Genomic DNA, 21,095 nt, shown 5'->3' with positions numbered 1-21,095 from the left:
GCCTGGAAGGGCTCTCAACAAGGGAACTGTGCAGGCGTCTCGGAGTGAACCAAAGCGATGTTGTTCGGACATGGAGGAGATTCAGACAGACAGGAACTGTCGATAACATGCCTCACTCAGGCCTTCCAAGGGCTACTACTGCAGTGGATGACCGCTACTTACGGATTATGGCACGGAGGAACAATAACAGCAACGCCGCCATGTTCAATAATGCTTTTCGTGCTGCCACAGGACGTCCTGTTACGACTTAAACTGTCCGCAATAGGCTGCATGATGCGCAACTTCACTCCCAATGTCCATGGCGAGGTCCATCTTTGCAACCATGACACCATCCAGCGTGGTACAGATGGGCCCAGCAAGATGCCGAATGGACCGCTCAGAATTGGCATCACGTTCTCTTCACCGATGAGTGTCGCATATGCCTTCAACCACACAATCATTGGAGACATGTCTGGAGGCAGCCCGATCGGGCTCAACGCCTTACAAACACTGTCCAGCGAGTGCAGCAAGGTGGAGGTTCCCTGCTGTTTTGGGGTGGCATTATGTGGGGCGGACGTTCGCAGCTGGTGGTCATGGAAGGCGCCATAACGGCTGTACGATACGTGAATGCCATCCTCCGACCGATAGTGCAACCACATCGACAGCATATTAGCGTGGCATTTGTTCTTCATGGACGACAATTCGCGCCTCCATCGTGCACATCTTCGAATGATTTCCATCAGGATAACGACATCGCTCGAATAGATTGGCCAGCATGTTCCCCAGACATCCACCCTATCGAACATGCCTGGGATAGATGGAAAAGGGCTGTTTATGGACAACGTGACCCACGAACCACCCTGAGGGATCTACGCCGAATCGCCGTTGAGGAGTGGGACAATCTGGACCAACAGTGCCTTGATGAACTTGTGGATAGTATGCCACGACGAATACAGGCATGCATCAGTGCAAGAGGACGTGCTATTGGGTATTAGAGGTACCGGTGTGTGCAGCAATCTGGACCACCACCTCTGACGGTCGCGCTTTATGGTGGTACGACATGCAATGTGTGGTTCTCATGAACAATAAAAAGGGCGGAAATGATGTTTATGTTGATCTCTATTTCAATTTTCTGTACGTTCCGGAAGTCGGTGATGCAAAACTGTTTTTGGTGTGTGTATGTTTACATGGAATGTAAATGTACATAAAACAGTGACAAAAACGCTTATCAGTGTACAAATAATGTAACTACTGGAATTTCAAACAAATTACGCGTTGACAAAACAGAGTATCTGGTCAAGACAACACGTTATACACGCACCAATGTTAGCTATAAGATCGCTGAAATCTACATCTACAGTAAAACGTGATTTCTACGTGACTGGTTGCTGTAAATACCTACGTTGTTTTCCATATAATTTTCCTGATTTTGGGTACAAACCATTGTGGTAAAATTCATAGACTGCCCAGTTGACAAAATCCTATCCAAGTCGTTTATTTTAGTTAAAGAGCTCTATTGTTTAATATTTTTCCTGGCAGAATCGAACTTTGGGGATTTTTCCACATGACACAACTAGTAGATAGTTCTTAAACCAACGACACAAGCTGCAGCACAAATAGCCTGTACGTTAGCAAGGTTTTTTCTTACAGTGGGTGATTTTTTCGATAAGATATCGCTTTATTTCTTGATATCATAGCTGTTAACTGAAGAACTGGAGTGGAAAACAAGAAACGCTCGAAAATCTGTACATCGTCTCGCTACTGACATTCTACTGGCGCTCGAACTTTGCAACTAAGGACGTTGTGTTGCCATTTTCGAATGTTAGAGAGAGGGAGTTACGCGAGGGTAGGCACAAGTGCGCCATCATAGAGCTTGCCAGTATCCACCAGTATACCTGCCCAGTTAACGAAATTCAAACATCGAAGTATCCAAGGCGATTTACGCTTTCTCAGCCCTTCTGTGATGTGATAACGAGAGGGGTGGGGGGAAGGGGGTGGAGGGGGTGGAGAGAGCAACATTGACATACATGCTTGAATAAAATGGCAAAGGATCCTTCTAAAATTCCCCATTTCGACACGAGAACACCCTCGGTAGAAATTACGCACCTTTCTTGACCAAATTAAAAGTGTACCTGTACAGAGACTTCGACACCCATTAAGCTAAGGTGCTAGAGCAGCAGCGGAGCGCCATTTAGCTGAAAAGGCGTCGAAGATTCTGCACAGGTACGTTTTTAATGTGATCAACAAAGTTGCGCCACAGGCACCAATGGTGTTTTAGAGGGATCCTTTGCCATTTTATTCATGCACTTGTCAATGTTGTACACCCTCGTGATCACGCCGCAGAATGGCGTGAAACTTGAGTGCTAAAAAGGAATAAACACCCTTCGCTGCTTCAGGTTACGTACGCATTTCTTCGAATGGTTTTGAACGGTCTCTGTAAATTCCACACTTTTTACCTGAGCTAAATTAACGATCGTGCAACACTCCAAAGCGACCACATCACGTCCCACGTCCTATAGGGCTGTAGGCCCTCGATGTCCTTAGAGAGGGGCTGAATGGTCTGAGAACTGCCAGCACTGTTGAACATTGTTTGTCAAGAACGTCGTCTTGCTTCTTATCACACTGCGAACTGTCGGTTTTGTCCACGAAATATATGGGAATCAGCGCCCCAAGGGAAGGGGTGGTTTGTTTGATACCATTTATGCCACCTTCTGAAGACTTTTCGTGTCAATTAGAGAAAGAAAAAAAACGACACACTGCGAAGGCGTTACGCGGATTGGTCACAAACCGTTATTCATACAGGTAAAGTTCAAAATTTTAAACTTTGGCGGCCGATGGATGAATGTCTGATTCTACAGCACAATTTCACCTCGCAGCTGGCATTGGTAATTAACTGGGGACGTCTTTACCACGGTATAAAGACTGCGCGAATTTCGTTCCATGTATTCAGTTGGACGGTTAGGCGCGTGAACAATGTACGCAGATGTCATCATTTGAGAGAGGATGTCTAGTTGGACTCGAAGAAGCCGGTTGGAATAATCGACGAATCGCTCGACATTTGAATAGAAGTGATGCCACTGTTCGACGATGTTAACAGGAATGGATGAACCATGGATGAACACAGCGTTATGAAGGAAGCATCTGCCCAGAGAGACGACAGACTTCGAGGCCCGGGCAATCGTTAGATGGGCACTCAGAATCCTGATTCATGATTATCATCTATCCGACGTGCAACTGATGCTTCAATGACTGCAAGGACCATCAGGCGGTTCACAGAAAGGGAGATGAGCTCATTGCTGCCCTTGTGTCGACTACCATTGACCTCCGTATACCAACGAGCCAGTTTCCAGTGATGTCATACACATTCTGACTGTAATCTCACTGACCGAAATAGAAATGTCTTCAGTGATGAGCCCTGCTTCGAAATGATCCCCTACGACCGGCGGAGACGTCTGTGTAGAAGCCCTGGACAGCAGTGAGACACCAACGTTACTGTGACCCACCATACGGCTCGACAGCCGGAAGTGATGGTCTCGGGTGCCATTTCATTTCACAACAGAACTCCTTTGGTTCTCATCCGCAGCATCCTTGCAGCACAGCAGCTGGTCCTCGACGATGCTCTACACCCCGTGTTGTTGCTCTTCACGGCAAGCCAATCAGAAATTACATTTCATCAAGGCAATGCCCACCCGCACACAGCGAGAGTTTCTGCTGATTGTCTTCGTGCTTGTCAAACCCTACCTTGGCCAGCAGTTTCACCGGATCTCTCCTCAGTTGCGCAGTTGAGAATGTTTGGAGTATTATGGGCAGGGCACTCCAACCAACCTGGATTTTGACGATCTAACGTGCCAGTTGGGCAGAGTTTGGCACGATATCCCTCAGGAAGAGATCTGACAACTCTGTCGATCAACGCCACGCCGAATAACCCTTCACCCTTGGGTGAACCAGCGCGTTATTAAAGAGCTCAATTTATAAAACTATTTCTCTTGAATAAATCATCCAAATTCTCTGAAATTGTAATAGTTTGTTTCGTGTACATGTGCATCACATCTACCGAAGTCCGTTCCATTCTCACAATTCCTTCGTTTACCTTTTTTGTCTTAAAATATATGTACATATATGTACTTACGGACTTAGACAGACAATATATATATATATATATATGTGTGTGTGTGTGTGTGTGTATACTATCAAAAACAGCTGTCCCATAATATATTGAAAAGTAATATATATATATATATATATATATATATATATATATATATATATATATTCCTGGAAATTGAAATAAGAACACCGTGAATTCATTGTCCCAGGAAGGGGAAACTTTATTGACACATTCCTGGGGTCAGATGCATCACATGATCACACTGACAGAACCACAGGCACATAGACACAGGCAACAGAGCATGCACAATGTCGGGACTAGTACAGTGTATATCCACCTTTCGCAGCAATGCAGGCTGCTATTCTCCCATGGAGACGATCGTAGAGATGCTGGATGTAGTCCTGTGGAACGGCTTGCCATGCCATTTCCACCTGGCGCCTCAGTTGGACCAGCGTTCGTGCTGGACGTGCAGACCGCGTGAGACGACGCTTCATCCAGTCCCAAACATGCTCAATGGGGGACAGATCCGGAGATCTTGCTGGCCAGGGTAGTTGACTTACACCTTCTAGAGCACGTTGGGTGGCACGGGATACATGCGGACGTGCATTGTCCTGTTGGAACAGCAAGTTCCCTTGCCGCTCTAGGAATGGTAGAACGATGGGTTCGATGACGGTTTGGATCCTACGGTCTTGGCGTGCATCCGTGCGTCGCTGCGGTCCGGTCCCAGGTCGACGGGCACGTGCACCTTCCGCCGACCACTGGCAACAACATCGATGTACTGTGGAGACCTCACGCCCCACGTGTTGAGCAATTCGGCGGTACGTCCACCCGGCCTCCCGCATGCCCACTATACGCCCTCGCTCAAAGTCCGTCAACTGCACATACGGTTCACGTCCACGCTGTCGCGGCATGCTACCAGTGTTAAAGACTGCGATGGAGCTCCGTATGCCACGGCAAACTGGCTGACACTGACGGCGGCGGTGCACAAATGCTGCGCAGCTAGCGCCATTCGACGGCCAACACCGCGGTTCCTGGTGTGTCCGCTGTGCCGTGCGTGTGATCATTGCTTGTACAGCCCTCTCGCAGTGTCCGGAGCAAGTATGGTGGGTCTGACACACCGGTGTCAATGTGTTCTTTTTTCCATTTCCAGGAGTATATATATATATATATATATATATATATATATATATATATATATAGTTTGTAAAAAAGAAATACAAAAATACAATAACATTTTAAACCCGCCATGGGTCGTTGCGAAGCTGACTTTGGAATTTATTACTCACAGAGACCTTTCACAGATGGGTGAAAACTGGATTGCAGCAGAGAGCGCTTCTTCGATCGCCAACGGTGCAATGCATATGTCGTTACGCCCGGGCTCAGCAGGAGAGGAGTTGGCTAACACCTACATGGAAACTCTTCGGACGGACTTCAACGGCCAGCAATGGACGTCCAACGGCGGCGCAATGCTCAAGAAGTTGCTGACTCGACGTTGCAACGTCAACAAGGTAAGTCAAGACCACAGAACCACATTACATCAGTTCAACCATTATGACAACGTCGGTACCGTCACTCTCTCTCTACATATACGTCTACACTTTGCAAGCCAGCTTACAGTCTTTGACAGAGGGCCATTTGTGTACCCGTGTCACATTCCCTCTTTCCTGTTCCATTGGCGAATGGTTCACCAGAAGAAAGAGTGCTGGTCCTCTCTGAGTCATCAGTCTGGTTTTATGAGGCGCTCCATGAGTTCCTCTGCCATGCTAACCTCTTCATCTCAGAGTATCACTTGCAACCTACGTCCTGAATTATTTGTTGTATGTATTCCGATCTCTGCCTTCCCTTACAGCTCTTATCCTCTTCAGCTTCCTCTAGTACTGTGGAGATTATTCTCTGAGGTCTAAACACATGTCCTGTCATCTTGTTCCTGCCTCTTGCCAGTGAATTTATGCAGTAGACCTGCTCAGTTTTTAAAAGTCCACCTAATGTTCAACAATGAGCACTACATCATAAATGATTCTGTTCTGGTTTTCGCACAGTTCATGTTTCTCTACCGTACAATGATGGGCTCCAAATGTAAATTCCTAGAAATTTTTTCGGCAAATTAATGCCTATGTTTGATGCTAGTACACTTCTTCTATCCAGGAACGCTCTCTTTGCCTAGTCTGCTTTTTATGACCTCCTTGCATCGTCCGTCTTGGGTTATCTTGCTTCTGAAGAATCAGAATTCCTGAACTTCGTCTACTTCGTTATCACCAGTTTTGATATTTAGCTTCTCGCTATTGTCATTTATGCTACTCATTTTTGTCTTAGTTCAGTATATTCTTAGTTCATATTCTACACTCATTGAATTGTCCATTCCACTGAACACCTCTTGTAACTCTTTTTCACCTTCACTGAGAGTAGCAATGTCATCAGCAATACCATTTCTATTCCCGGTTAGGTTGGGGATTTTCTCTGCCCAGGGACTGGGTGTTTGTGTTGTTCTCATCATTTCGTACTAATCATCATCATCATTCGTGACAGTGGCTAGATTGGATTGTGAAAAAAATTTGGACAGTGTAAAAATTGAGACTTCGTCCGGGCGCTGATGACCGCGCAGTTGAGCGCCCCACCAAACATCAACACCGATATCCTTTCAGCCTCAATTTTAATGGCGCTCCTCAACATTTATTTTATTCCTGTCATTGTTTTTTCGATGTATAAATTGAATAGTAGAGGCGAAGGACTGCATCATTGTCTTACCCCGTTTTTAATCGGAGCACTTCTTCGTCTTCCAGTCTTATTGTTACCCCCTGGCCGGCCGCGGTGGTCTAGCGGTTCTGGCGCTGCAGTCCGGAACCGCGGGACTGCTACCGTCGCAGGTTCGAATCCTGCCTCGGACATGGGTGTGTGTGATGTCCTTAGGTTAGTTAGGTTTAAGTAGTTCTAAGTTCTAGGGGACTGATGACCATAGATGTTGAGTCCCATAGTGCTCAGAGCCATTTGAACCATTTTTTGTTACCCCCTGGCTCTTGGAAATATTGTATGTTACCCGTCATTTCCTACTGCTTAGTCCTATTTTTTCTCAAAATTTCGAACATCTTGCACAATTTTTCACTATCGAAAACTTTTTCCTGGTCGATAAGTCCTAAGAACGTGTCATGATATTTCTTCAGTCTTGCTTCCATTTTTAAGAGTACCGTCAGGTCTGCCTCTCTGGTGCCTCTACCTTTCTGAAAGCCTCCGTAAGCTTGAATCTCTCTAACTACACGTTCATGGTCTTCCTTGAGATATACATAGGAAGAAGTAACATATTGACTGACCCATCTAGGAATGTACGCTCTCAGAACTTTAACAGTAAACCACACCGTCATACGGAATGCCTCTGTTGAAGTGTCTGCAACTGGACTTGGCTGTGCATCTCTTTGACACTTTTGCAATTACTAAATAGACCTGTAACGAAATGCGCTGGCGATTTTTGTACCTTCTCTCTATCTTTTCCTCTACTTCAGATCCTAGACTGCTTCGAAAGAGTCAAGTACTGGTTGAACGGCGGTTTGTATGCTACCTCATTTGTTGACGGATTACAATTCCTGATGATTCTTCCAGTAAATCTCAGTCTGGTATCTGTCTTAAATGCTATTAGTTTTATGTGGTCGTTCCACTTTAAATCGTTCCGTTAACACACGTTCTTAGATGTTCGGTACGGGCTTTTGTCAAAGTTTGGAGAACATACCTTCACCGAAGTGTCAAGCAGTGTATTGCTCCCTCTTACGTATATCTCGCGAAGAGACCATGAGGATAAAATCAGAGAGATTAGAGCCCACACAGAGGCATATCGACAATCCTTCTTTCCACGAACAATACGAGACTGGAATAGAAGGGAGAACCGATAGAGGTACTGAAGGTACCCTCCGCCACACACCGTCAGGTGGCTTGCGGAGTATGGATGTAGATGTAGATGTAGATGTAGATGTATTATGAATGTGACTGCTCCCAGTGATCATTCTTACAACTTACGAACGCATGGACTCACAGCGATACTAAGTAATATAATTTTCTTGAACACCGAGCCGTGTCAAGTGGATAAACATTCACAAGTTTTTGCACGAGTGTTCTTGCGTATTGTTAAGTACTGACATCTTCCACTACTTGGAATCACATTGCGTCACGTGTCTCACAGGAACACTTTTTCTCTCTCTTATCCTCTGTTCGCCTAAATTACTAATAAACAGTAGGCCAGTGGTGCCGCCCATAACATGTTTTCCTTTTACGACTTGCTTTCCAACTGCTACAAACTACACACCGAGCCGAATGTTGCGCTTCTTAGCAGCTGATATAAATATATAAGATTCCATGGCTGCTGAAAACCAAGTATAAGTTCTTCTGCATATACTGCCATGTTACCTGATAAGCAACTAGCTGCTACTTGCAGCTGAGTTCCCATATCAGCAGTTTTGTTATGATAAGGATGGCAAGTAAGCTACTATAATTATGTGTAATAACATCAGCTACCCTCACATACCGACCCTTTTCGGTAACTATAGCTCATGATGTCCTCCCCCTCTCTCCCCATTCCACTATTCCAATGCACGATGCCGTGGTATGTGCTGCATCACTTGCCGTGCACTGTCTGCAGAGGGGTGTGGGCAAGAACGCTCATCTATGCATCGTGCTGTTGAAGTAGTTACACATAAAGTACTTATACCTTCAAATGGTTAAAATGGCCCTGAGAACTATGGGACTTAACTTCTGAGGTCATCAGTCCCCCGGAAGTTAGAACTACTTAAACCTAATTAACCTAAGGACAGCACACACATCCATGCCCGAGGCAGGATTCGAACCTGCGAAAGTATTAGGGAATGACGAGATACGATTGAAGTTCTGTAAGGCTACAGACACAGCAATAAGAAATAGCTCAGTACGCAGCGCAATTGAAGAGGAGTGGACATTTCTAAAACGGTCAATCGCAGACGTTGGGAAGAAAAACATAGGTACAAAGAAGGTAACTGCGAAGAAACCATGGGTAAGAGAAGAAATACTTCACCTGAATTGATGAAAGAAGGATGAACGAAAATTCAGAAATACAGAACAAGTCGCTGAGGAATGTAATAAATAGGAAATGCAGGGAAGCTAAAAGGAATGGCTGCATGAAAAATGTGAAGATATCGAAAAAGAAATGATTTTCGGAATGACTAATTCAGCATACAGGAAAGTCAAAATAACCCTTGTCGAAATTAAAAGCAAGGGTAGTAACGTTAAGAGTGCAACGGGAATTCCATTGTTAAATGCAGAGGAGGGCGCGGATAGGTGGAAAGAGTACATGAAGTCCTCTATGAGGGTGAACACTTGTCTGGTGTGATAGAAGAAGAAACAGGAGTCGATTTAGAAGAGGTAGGTGATGCGGTATTGTAGTGAAAATTTAAGAGAGCTTTGGAGGACTGAAGGTCAAATAAGGCAGAAGGGATAGATAACATTCCATCAGCATTTCTGAAATCATTGCGGGAAGTGGTAACAAAACGACTATTCACGTTGAGAACGTTGAAACGTCCCCTTAGGAAAATTATTGAATTACTGTGCTGGTAAACGCCTTACGTTATTTGATTTTCAAACAGCTGAGCAGAACTGAACGTACTCACACATTTCGATCTTTACTTATTCTAATCATCACTAAACTCACACACAATATTTTCAGCGCAACGCAATCAGTTTCAAAAATCCCTACAAAAGAATGGCCCTGACTGACAATGTATTTACCTTAATAGTGTTCAAAAGTCATTATATATATATATATATATATATATATATATATATATATATATATATATATATATATATGACATCCAGTGTTACAAATTTACTGTCTCTGATGGACACACGTCCAGATCATCCGCTCTCAAAAGTCCACCATCTTTCTCCCCACATCCACCACTGCTGGCGGCTCACCTCCAAATGCGCAACGCTACGCGCTGTTAACAGACGACTGCCCAACAGTACAACAGCAAATTCAAACAATGCAAACCAGCCACAGACTGCACACAGCACTGTCAGTGATTTTCATACAGAGCGCTACAGGGCGTTGCCAACATAAAAACCTAAACAGCCTACTTACAATGTACGAGTCTGGCGACATACCAGCTGACTTCCGGAAAAACATCTTCTACACAATTCCAAAGACTGCAAGAGCTGACAAGTGCGAGAATTATCGCACAATCAGCGTAACAGCTCAAGCATCCAAGTATAATATACGAAAGAATGGGAAATAAAACTGAGGTTGTGTTACATGACGATCAGTTTGGGTTTAGGAAAGGTAAAGGCAACAGGGACGCAATTCTGACGTTACGGTTGGTAACGGAAGCAAGAATGGGGAAAAATCAGTACGTGTTCGAAGAATTTGTCGACCTACAGTAAGCGTTATACAACGCAAAATGATGCAATATGTTCAAAATTCTGTGGAAAAATGGGAGTAAGCTGTATGGAAAGAAGGATAATATACAATATCTACGAGGGCGTGCTGAAAATTAATGCCTCCGATATTTTTATATGAAAACTTCTTCAGCTTTTTAAATAATTTTGTGGCGGCTTTCGTAGCGACAAACACTTCGCTGTAGAAACGGCTTACGAAGTCACCGCCACACTTTTAATAGCGGGCCGACCGGTCCGCTGGAACAGTGAACAGAAAGATGAAAACCCAAACACTCTGATTAAATAAAAGTCGGTACTTATCTTTATTAACGAAAATACAGAAACACAGTAGTGAACTCCGTGTCTACAGAAATCTGTCTAGTTCGAGTCGGAGCGGCTAGGTCGGCGTCGGCTGACGACAAACAACAACTCTGCTGCGATGAACACGCAACTAACTAGCAAGTACACAAATCGGTGGCGAGTATACAACTGAGCGGCGAATACAGAACTGTCCTAGCGCTCGCGACTCCAGCCTTAAGAAGCCAGAAGCCAGCGGTGGCGCGCGCAGACTTGCGGCGATTTCCTGTATCGCTGGCGCTGCTTATGCGAACGGCGTCCGGACTTTGATGCTGCCAACCTTTTGGCAGCGGGCTCGGTTGGCATTACTGGCTAGGATACAACAAATAAAATGGACACTTAACATTCTATGTCTCAGCACTTCGTGTCTACATATTTGCAGCCGTCTGCCGCTAGAGGACACCATATTGTAGCATTCAAGATGAGGTGTATAACGTAATTATGTCGTTGGTGTAGAACAGCGTGCTGTAATCGAGTTTCGAATTCGAAGAGCTCGTCCACATTTGGAGCCATTGTCCTTCAGCAAGGAAATGGGATCCCACACACGCTCACTTCCACACTTGCAACAATCCGATGCTTTGGGTTCACTGTCGTCAACCATCTACAATACAGCCTCGGCTTTTCCCCATCTGATTTTCAACTTGTTTCCAAAACTTAAACAACACCTTCGGGGTTGTCACTTTGGTAGTAATGAATCCGTGCAAGAAGAGATGAAGTTGTGGTTCCGTCAACAAAGCCAAACATTTGATCTGATCCATCGACATGAAGAATGTCTGTCTATTGGAATAAAATGTTCCATTGAAATACAATGGCAGTCGCGAGGTGGCTTAGGGCCAAGAGCCGGCCGCTGTGGCCGAGCGGTTCTAGGCGCTTCAGTCCAGAACCGCGCTGCTGCTACGGTCGCAGGTTAGAGTCCTACCTCGGGCATGGATGTGTGTGATGTCCTTAGGTTAGTTAGGTTTAAGTAGTTCTAAGTCTAGGGGACTGATGACCTCAGATGTTAGCTGAGCCATTTGAACCATTAGGGCCAAGAACTGCATCAAACCGCCTCCACCGTCACACTAGACGGCTAACGGGCCAAGGCGGCTACGGGTTGGACACGAAAACAGATTTGCGCCATCTAGCAAGAAGTGATCGAACTACAGACAAGAGCAGATGAGACATTCCATGAACAATTTAACACTACAGGCCACAACAGCAACTAGTGCATGATATTTACGGCTGACTGTAACGGTCTTATTTTACAAAGGAAATATAGTTCAAAAACTGTACGTAGAAAATATAAAAATGGAAAGGAATACGATATTTAAGAGTCTACATTAAGGAGAGTAACGCCTTTCAGACCATTTTTTGTTAGCGGCTCTATACCTTGAAAAAGTTTTTGTTGTGTAATTGCAACTGTCCGTTAAGAACGACACTGTCCTTCAGAGATAGGTGTTTAAGGTCACTTGCTAGTGAATCTGCTTCAAAAATTCGAATTTTTTCCGTCTTATATCATTATTTTGAGTTTTTTTAACAAAATGCTAGTTGAATGAATCGATTCGGACATTGGGTACATCTTTAAAAATTTAAATATATGTCGGTATGCGGCAACGACCGTGTTTCCGCTGCGGCTGGATGTCAAATGGCGTCATTATTATTTTGTCACTTCGAAGAGATACACTGCGTAATCGTTTTTTGAGTTGGCAACCCTGTTGGCTCACATGCTTTCCGATGCTTTTTTATTTCTTTTTGTAAATCTATGGTTTTCGAGAGTTGTTTGTGTTTAAACTTCTGTACGTTGTTGAGTTGTTGGTGCAGTGTCATCCTCGGAAGTAGTTATGCCTCAAAAAAAGTGTTTTGGAACGGGAATATGTAAGTTTTATGGTAGTCAGTTTACTTCTTTGGAAAGTAGAGGCTGTGTAATTACATCCGCAAACCAACTGGATGTTATGTCGACTCCACCTAGACAGAAGCTAAAATATTTGAATACCCAGTGACGTTCCCACAAAATATGTTCAAAACACTGTAACGGAATGGAATCAGAGGCAGTTCTCAGAATATTTCCAAGATCAGAAGAGAATTATGGTGTACGGTATGTGAAATACCTTGGAGATGGAGGCCCCAAAGGGTTTGCAAATTTGTTGGAAAATATGCCTTATGGAAGAACTGTAAAAATTGAAAAGTTAGATTATGTTGGTCATGTCCAAAAGGGGATGGGCACACGTTTACATAAGCTAATAAAAGACATGAAGGGGAAAATCTCAGTGATGGCAAACCAATTGGTGGTCAGCGTCATCTTACTAATGAAGCGGTGGAAAAACTGCATCTCTATCGAACAATATTGAGGCCATGAAGAAAGCAGTATGGGCTACCTTCTTTCATAAAACTTCTACAGATGACCATCCACAGCATGCTCTCTGCTCTCAGGTGAAGATGCATGGTGTGGATACAGAGAAGCAATAGCAAATGGTGAGACTTATGCACACCATCACTCCCTGCCATTTGAGGTATTGGAAGCAATTAAGCTCATATACAGAACCTAAGTGACACTAAACTACTGTCACGGTGCTTACATGGAAAGACACAAAATGTTAATAAATGTTTCAACCATCTGATATGGGAAAGCCTGCCTAAAACTGTGTTTTTTGGTTTCAATACCATAAGATTAGGTGCATTAGATGCAGTTATTTGCTTTAGTGATGAGGCAGTTAGCGTATGTCATGTTTTAGAGTTGTTGGGACTAACGTCTAGTTTCAATATGAGACAAGCACTGATGGCAATTGAATCCTTGAGAGTGACCGAAGGCGAAAAATGGGTTCTTGAGGCAACTAAATACGCCAGAATAGCACAAATGAGCAAAAAAGAAGAGAGAAGATGAGTAGTACACAAACCAAGAATATTATGCAACTGGAGGGTTAAAAGAACAACAGAGGTGAGTAACAGATGAGATGTACCTTTAAAATGAATTTCCCAGGAATCAAATTTTCTGAGATGTTTATTTTATGCAAAAAAAAAAGTTTTTCAGCTACAGGTCTGAAATTTTTTGTGATATTTCAGGCTACCATTTGGAGAAAAGTAGACTACAGATACCGGCTTATTATCACCAGGAGGAAAAAAATATACCCTTATTAATTATAAAAATTACCTTAATTTTAATTGTCTAATTTATGTATTTATAGTATAAAAACTATTCAGTGAAATCATTTGATTGTAGTCCACTCGTTAGATAATAATGTCATAAATGTGTGCATGAAGTTTTAAGCATCTAAGAAAAGTAGATAATAATTCAATAGACTTCAAACATAGACCAGCCAGAAAAATTTTAAATTACTGTCCGACATAAGTTTTTGTATAATAAAGGTTATATCAAAACTATTCTGATTATTCTTATACCAAAATCGTCATCCTTAAAACACTTTCATTGTCCTAAAATTTCTTTGTATTCAGAGTTCGCATTATGTAGGTAGACCCTCATGAACTTTATGAAAATTCTTACTGTTTTTCCAGCTGTTCACTGGCAAGTTACCTTAAAAATCTCTAGCTCTTCTCCTTTATTCTCCGAGTGCAAGATTTGGACGTCTCTTACATCTTTCGGATTATGTCCTGTGATTAACAAATTGTCAGCGAAAGTTGAATTGTGAATATTGGTGTCTTCTTTGCCAAGAATGTGTTCCTTAAATCTTGTCGCAGTAGTTAGGCCTGTTTGGCCTATATAATAGGCAGGACAACTGCCGCAAATAATTTTAAAAACACCAGAATTCTGCAGAGGGGAAGCGCAGGTTTCAAGCTGTATATGATGTTATCTTTTAAAGAATTATTAGTGGAGAAGGCTACTCTACAGTTTTATTTATGTTGAAGTAAACGCTGTATCCTGTAAGAAATTGCACCCATAAATGGTATAGAGATAATTTTTTCTTTTCATTAGGTTCGTTATTAGAACGGCCTAGGGTGGTAACTCTCTTATTGGGTTTCCTATTAAAATACTATCTACTATAGAAGGATCATAGCCATTATTGAGAGCAACAGTTTTATTCAGATTGCTTTCAGAACTGAAATTTTCAGAAGAAAGTGGGGTGAATTTTCTAGATCTCACTCTTACAATAGTAGACGACAAAATTAGCTTCAGCATCTTCCGTAAAGAAACCAGTTCTGATCAAATTATTCCATTCATATTAGTACACCTTTATTCTTATAATCTGGCCTTTTTTTTCATTCAGCTATTCATAGAGCCATCTCCACCCCCTATCTCTTCTATATCGACTACTGTTCCTTATTCTGTCACATATTCTCCCTCATAGAGGCCTTTGATGTGCTCTTTCCACCTACCTGCTCTCTCCTCTGCATTTAGTAGTGGAATTTACGTTACGCTCTTAATGTTAACATCCTTGCTTTTAATTTCACTGAAGGTTTTTTTTTTACTTTCCTATTTGCTGAGTCAGACCTTCCGACGATCATTTATTTTTAGATTTCTTCACAATTTTCATGCAGCCATTTCGTCTTAGCTTCACTGCACTTACTATTATTTCGTTCCTCAGCAGCTACTATTTTGTATTCCTGAATTTCCCCGAACATTTTTGAACTTCCTTCTTTCATCGATCAGCTGAAGTATTTCTTCTGTTACCAATAGTTCCTTCGCAGTTACCTTCTTTGTACCTATATTTATATATACAAATTCTGCGAGTGTCCTCTTTAGAGATGTCCATCCCCCTTCACTCTAACTGCCTACTGAGCTATTCCTTATTGCTATATCTAGAACCTTAGAGAAATTTAATCGTATCTCGTCATTCTTTAGTATTTCCATAGCCCACTTCTTTGCGTATCGATTCTTCCTAAATAATCTTATAAACTTCAGCCTACTCTTCGTCACCACGATGTTGCGATCTGAGTCTATATCTGCTCCTGAATATGGCATACAATCCACTACTTGATTTCGGAATCTTTGTCTGACCATGACGTAATCTGACGGAAATCTTCCAGTAACACCCGGCCTTTTCCAAGTATATCTCCTCCTCTCGTGATTCTTGAACAGAGTACTCGCTATTACTAGCTGAAATTTATTGCATAATTCAATGAATCCTTCTCCCATCTCACTCCTCGTACTAAGCACATATCCTCCCGTAACTCTTTCTTCTATTCCTCCCCTATAACCGCATTCCAGTCATCCGTGATTATCAGATTTTCATACCCCCTTACATACTGGTTCACGGGTTCAGTATTCTCGTATACTTTCTCTGTCTCTTCATCTTCATCCTGGTATGTCAACACACATAATACATGGTTTCCTGTCGACTATGATGAGAACAACCATATCACTGAGCTGTTCATAGGTACACCCTATCTGCCCTACGTTTCTGTTCATAACGAATCCTACTCTCTTTATAGCGTTCTCCACTGCTATTGGTGTGACCTTCTACTCAATTCACCAGTAATCTTGCGCTTCTTTCCATTTCCCTTTACTGGACCCCACGATATCTAGATTGAGTTCTTTTAGTTCCATTTTAAGATTTTCTAGCTTGCTACCATGTTTAAACTTCTGCATTCCATGCCCCTACTAGTAGGACGTTATCGTTTCGTTGGTTATTGAGTCATTTTTTCATGGTCACGTCCCCATTGGCAGTTCCCTCCCGGACATCTGAATGGGGGACTGTTCTTTTGCAATGGAGAGATCGCCATGATATTAGTTTCATGTACAGGACACATGCCATGTGGATAACACATAGCTGGCGGCGGTGGCCAAGCGGTTCTAGGCGCTTCAGTCCGGAACTGCGCGACTGCTACGGTCGCAGGTTCGAATCCTGCCTTGGGCATGGATGTGAGTGATGTCCTTAGGTTAGTTAGGTTTAAGTTGTTCTAAGTTCTAGGGGACTGATGACCTCAGATGTTAAGTCCCATAGTGCTCAGAGCCATTTGAACCATTTTTTGATAACACATTATGTGTCTTTAGAACAGTGGCCTCTACAGCTTTCTTCATCCTAATGCCCTTGATCACTGCTGATCCCTTGACATTTAGGGGCAGTTTCCCACCCCAAGGGCAAGAGAGTGCCCTGAACCTAAGTCCGCTCTTCCTCTCCCTTTGACAAGGTGATTGTCGGAATGAGGGTGACTTCTTAAGCCGGAAGGCATTGGCCGCCACCACTAATGATTTTTATTCAGAACTTAAGTGGTGGCAGGGTTCGAACCCAGCATCAGGGACGTTTTGATTACTAATCAAAGGCGCTACACCTAGACTATTGTATATAAAGGCAGTGGACTGACAGGACTGTAATTTATTTATTTATTTATTTACTTATTATTTATTTATTTACACTTCAAGATCTGTAGAACCAAATTGAGGAGCAAATCTCCAAGGTCATGGAACATGTCAATACATTTACCACATAAAAGTAATAACAGATAATAATAAAATGATTATGAACCCAAAAAAGTGAATCCATAAGTTTAAGTAAACGCAAGCAACAATACAACAAAAATCACCTTCATTTTTCAAGGAACTCCTCAACAGAATAGAGGAAACTCTTCAGTTTAGATTTGAAAGCGCGTGGATTACTGCTAAGGTTCTTGAATTCGAGCTGTAGGTTATTGAAAATGAAAGCAGCAGTATACTACACACCTTTCTGCACAAGAGTTAAGGAAGTCCGATCCAAATGCACTTTTGATTTCTGCCGAGTATTAACAGAGTGAATGCTGCTTATTCTTGGGAATAAGCTAATATTCTTAACAAGAAATGACAGTAAGGAATATATATATATATATATATATATATATATATATATATATATATATATATATATATATATATATATATTGAGAAACCAATGTCAAATACCAGGACTTGTGAACAAGGGTCGACAAGACGATCATGACCTTACCCCACTTATTGCCAAAACCACCTGTTTCTAAGCCAGAAATATCCTTTTAGAATGGGAAGAGTTACCCCAAAATGTAATACCATTTGACATAAGCGAATGAAAATAAGCAAAGTAGACTAATTTTCGTGTCGAACAATCACTCACTTCAGATACCGTCCAATTACTAAAAATGGCAGTATTAAGTCTTTGAAAAAGATCCTGAACGTGGGCTTTCCATGACACTTTACTATCTATCTGAACACCTAGAAATCGGAACCATTGAGTTTCATTAATCGTATGTCCATTCTGTAAAATTAAAATGTCATGTTTTGTTGAATTGTGTGTTATAAACTGTAAAAACTGGGTCTTACTGTGATTTAGCATTAGTTTATTTTCTACGAGCAATGAACTTACGTCATGCATTGCACAATTTGAAACCAGGCCAATGTTGCACACAACATCCTTTACTTCCAAGCTAGTGTCATCAGGAAATAGAAATATTTTAGAGTTATCTGTAATACTAGACGGCATATCATTTATATAAATAAGGAACATGAGTGGTCCCAACACTGATCCCTGGGGCAGACCCTCCCCCCCCCCCCCCCCCCGCACTTGACTGTACCCCTCTCAGACCCCAAACCACAGCCATTCTCTACATTGTGAATAATGACCTTTTGCTGTATGTTGCTAATGTAAGAGGTGAACCAGTTGTGAGCTACTCCCTATATTCCGTAATGGTCCAACTTCTGGAGCAATGTTTTGTGATCAACACAATCAAACGCCTTAGTTAAATTAAAAAATATGCCTAGCGCTCGAAACCTTTTGTTTAACCCATCCAGTACCTCACAAAGAAAAGAGAATATAGTATTTTCAGTTCTTAAACGACTTCTAAAGCTGAACTGTACATATGACAGCATTCTGTATAACATAAAATGATCAATTATCCTTACATACACAGCCTTTTCAATAACTTTAGCAAACACTGATGGCATAGAAATACGTCCAAAATTGTCTACATTTTCCTTTTCTCCCTTTTTATAAAGTTGCTTTACTACTGAGTACTTTAATCGTTCTGGAAATGGACCATACCTAAAGGAAAAATTACAAATATGGCAAAATACAGGGCTAATATGTGCAGCACACTACTTAAATATTCTGCAAGACACTCCATCATATCCATGAGAGTCCTTGGTCTTCAGTGATTTAATTACTGACTCGAACTCCCCCTTGTGTGTATGACAGAGGATTATTTCAGACATCAATCTCGGAAAGACATTTGCCAAGATAGTTATATGATTCCCTGTAGAAACTATATTTTTATTTAATCCACCAGTATCGCTCAGAAAATGATTATTAAATACTGTACATAGATCTGAGTTATCAGTAACAGAAATATCTTCACTACACACTTACTTTATATCATCGACCTTGTGTTGCTGATCAGGCACTTCCTTCACAACTGACCATATGGTTTTAATTTTATCCTGTGAATTAAGTGTTCTATTTACATTTTCCGACGTGATTATGGCTGCACGACGGGAAGCAACAGATTTTGAAAGCGGTTTGGTTTGGAAACTTAGAAATTTGTGGTAAGATCCATTGGTCGTTAAGCCTACACTCTATTTAATCTAACTTAAACTAACTTACGCTAAGGAAAACACACACACACACACACACACACACACACACACATGCCCGAGGAAGGACTGGAACCTCCGACGTGGGGGACCGCGTGTACCGTGACAAGGAGCGGATTGGTACTTGGAGCCAAAGGCATTGGACATTTCATTTAGGAAATCGTTAGGGAATTCAATATTTCGAGATCTGCAGTGTCAAGAGTGTGCCGAGAATACCTCTCACCACGGGCAACTCAGTGGTCGACGGCCTTCACTTAACCACTGAGAGCAGCGGCATTTGTGTAGAGTTGTCACTGCTTAAAGACAAGCAACACTGCGTGAAATACCGCCGAAATGGAAGTCGGACATCTACGGTTAGGACAGTAGTACGACATTGGGCGTTAATTTGCTATGGGGAGCAGTCGACCGCCTCGAGTGCCATTGCTAACAGCACGTCATCGCCTGCTGCATCTCTTCTTGGCTCGTGACCGTATCGGTAGGACCCTAGACTATTGGGGAACTGTGGCCTGGTCAGATGAGTCCCGATTTTAGTTAGTAAGAGCTGATGGTAGGTTCAAGTGTGACGCAAACCCCACGATGCCCTTCACCCAAGTTGTCCAAAAGGCACTGTGCAAGCTGGTGGTGTCTCCATAATGGTGTTGACTATGCTTACATGGAACGGATTGCCACCACTGATCCAACTGAACCGATCATTAACCGGAATGGTTATGTTCAGCTACATGGAGACCATTTGCAGTCAATCATGGAGACCATTTGCAGTCAATCATGTCATGTCATTGAGCCACAGTTGTTGCGATTGGTTTGAAGAACATCCTGGACAATTTGAGCAGTTGATTTAGTCACCCAGATAGCCCGACATGAATCCTATCGAACTTCGTTCACAATATCTTGCACCAGCAACACTTCCACATTTATGGACGGCTACAGAGGCAGCTTGGCTCAATATTTATGCAGGGAACTTGCAACGATTTGTTGAATCCATGTCATGTCCAGCAATAGGAAGTCCGACACAATATTAAGACGTACACATTGACTTTTGTCACCTCAATGTAAATTACTTGTATCATTTTACAGATGATACAAATCATATTTAAAGTTGCTTACACCGGTCCTGTTTTTAGCTCGTCGTCCAGGTTATTTTTGTAACATCTGCCCCACATTTAATTGCCTTTCACGGGGCGAATAGACCGTAAGTTATTTCATGCTATAAGGGGTGGAGTTTATATGCATTAGGGCATAACTGTGCCACTCTGCTTCCGAATCGCTATGTCCTGCCTTTCTCCATAAGTTCACTGGTTAAGACGCTTTCCGTGTATCTGCCCTGTAGATAATATACGGAAAATCAGCAAAAGAGTAAGGTTTCAGGCATCGATGCGTCTTTTTATATGTGTGCATGTTTGCAGGTAATACTTATGAGGAACTGTCGTGGTTTCCGAGTTCTGAGGCCGCTGCTGCTGTACCCAGTGCCCTTCGAGAAATGGAGGAGGTACTTTTCTGAGGAGGACACCAGGAGTACGCTAGCTGTCGTGCACCGAGCTTACGCAGCCCACGTGTGGAACAAGGTCAGCGCGGAAGCTGACGTCGTGCCACAAAACTCAGTCTACGCTACACTCGCCCGCAAAAATTGTCCGAACTCCTTCAGGGCCGCCGCGGGACACTTCTAATAGTGCTTCTCGTTTTGTACAGACTAATCGTTCCAGTAATTCGTAAACCCGATGCTGCCCCAAATTATTCAGATGTACTCTGATGGGCTTCAGCTTGTGGCGATACGACATAGACATCTGACCTTCTTGACTT

At 42.6% G+C, this 21,095-nt stretch overlaps 1 protein-coding gene across 1 annotated transcript; it reads left to right on the top strand.

Annotated features, from left to right (window-relative positions):
- Positions 1-5,388: 5,388 nt before the first annotated feature.
- LOC126152698 (lactosylceramide 4-alpha-galactosyltransferase-like) lies at positions 5,389-20,962 on the top strand. The gene is made up of 2 exons (XM_049916023.1): positions 5,389-5,595; positions 20,702-20,962. The coding sequence occupies exons 1-2, from the start codon at positions 5,389-5,391 to the stop codon at positions 20,960-20,962; spliced, it is 468 nt and encodes a 155-aa protein (XP_049771980.1).
- The last annotated feature ends 133 nt before the right edge of the window (positions 20,963-21,095 follow it).

Source organism: Schistocerca cancellata, chromosome 2 (assembly GCF_023864275.1).
Source record: "Schistocerca cancellata isolate TAMUIC-IGC-003103 chromosome 2, iqSchCanc2.1, whole genome shotgun sequence".
NCBI lineage: Eukaryota > Metazoa > Arthropoda > Insecta > Orthoptera > Acrididae > Schistocerca > Schistocerca cancellata.
Note: the sequence above shows the minus strand (reverse complement) of the source record. Positions and strands in the feature narration are given on the sequence as shown.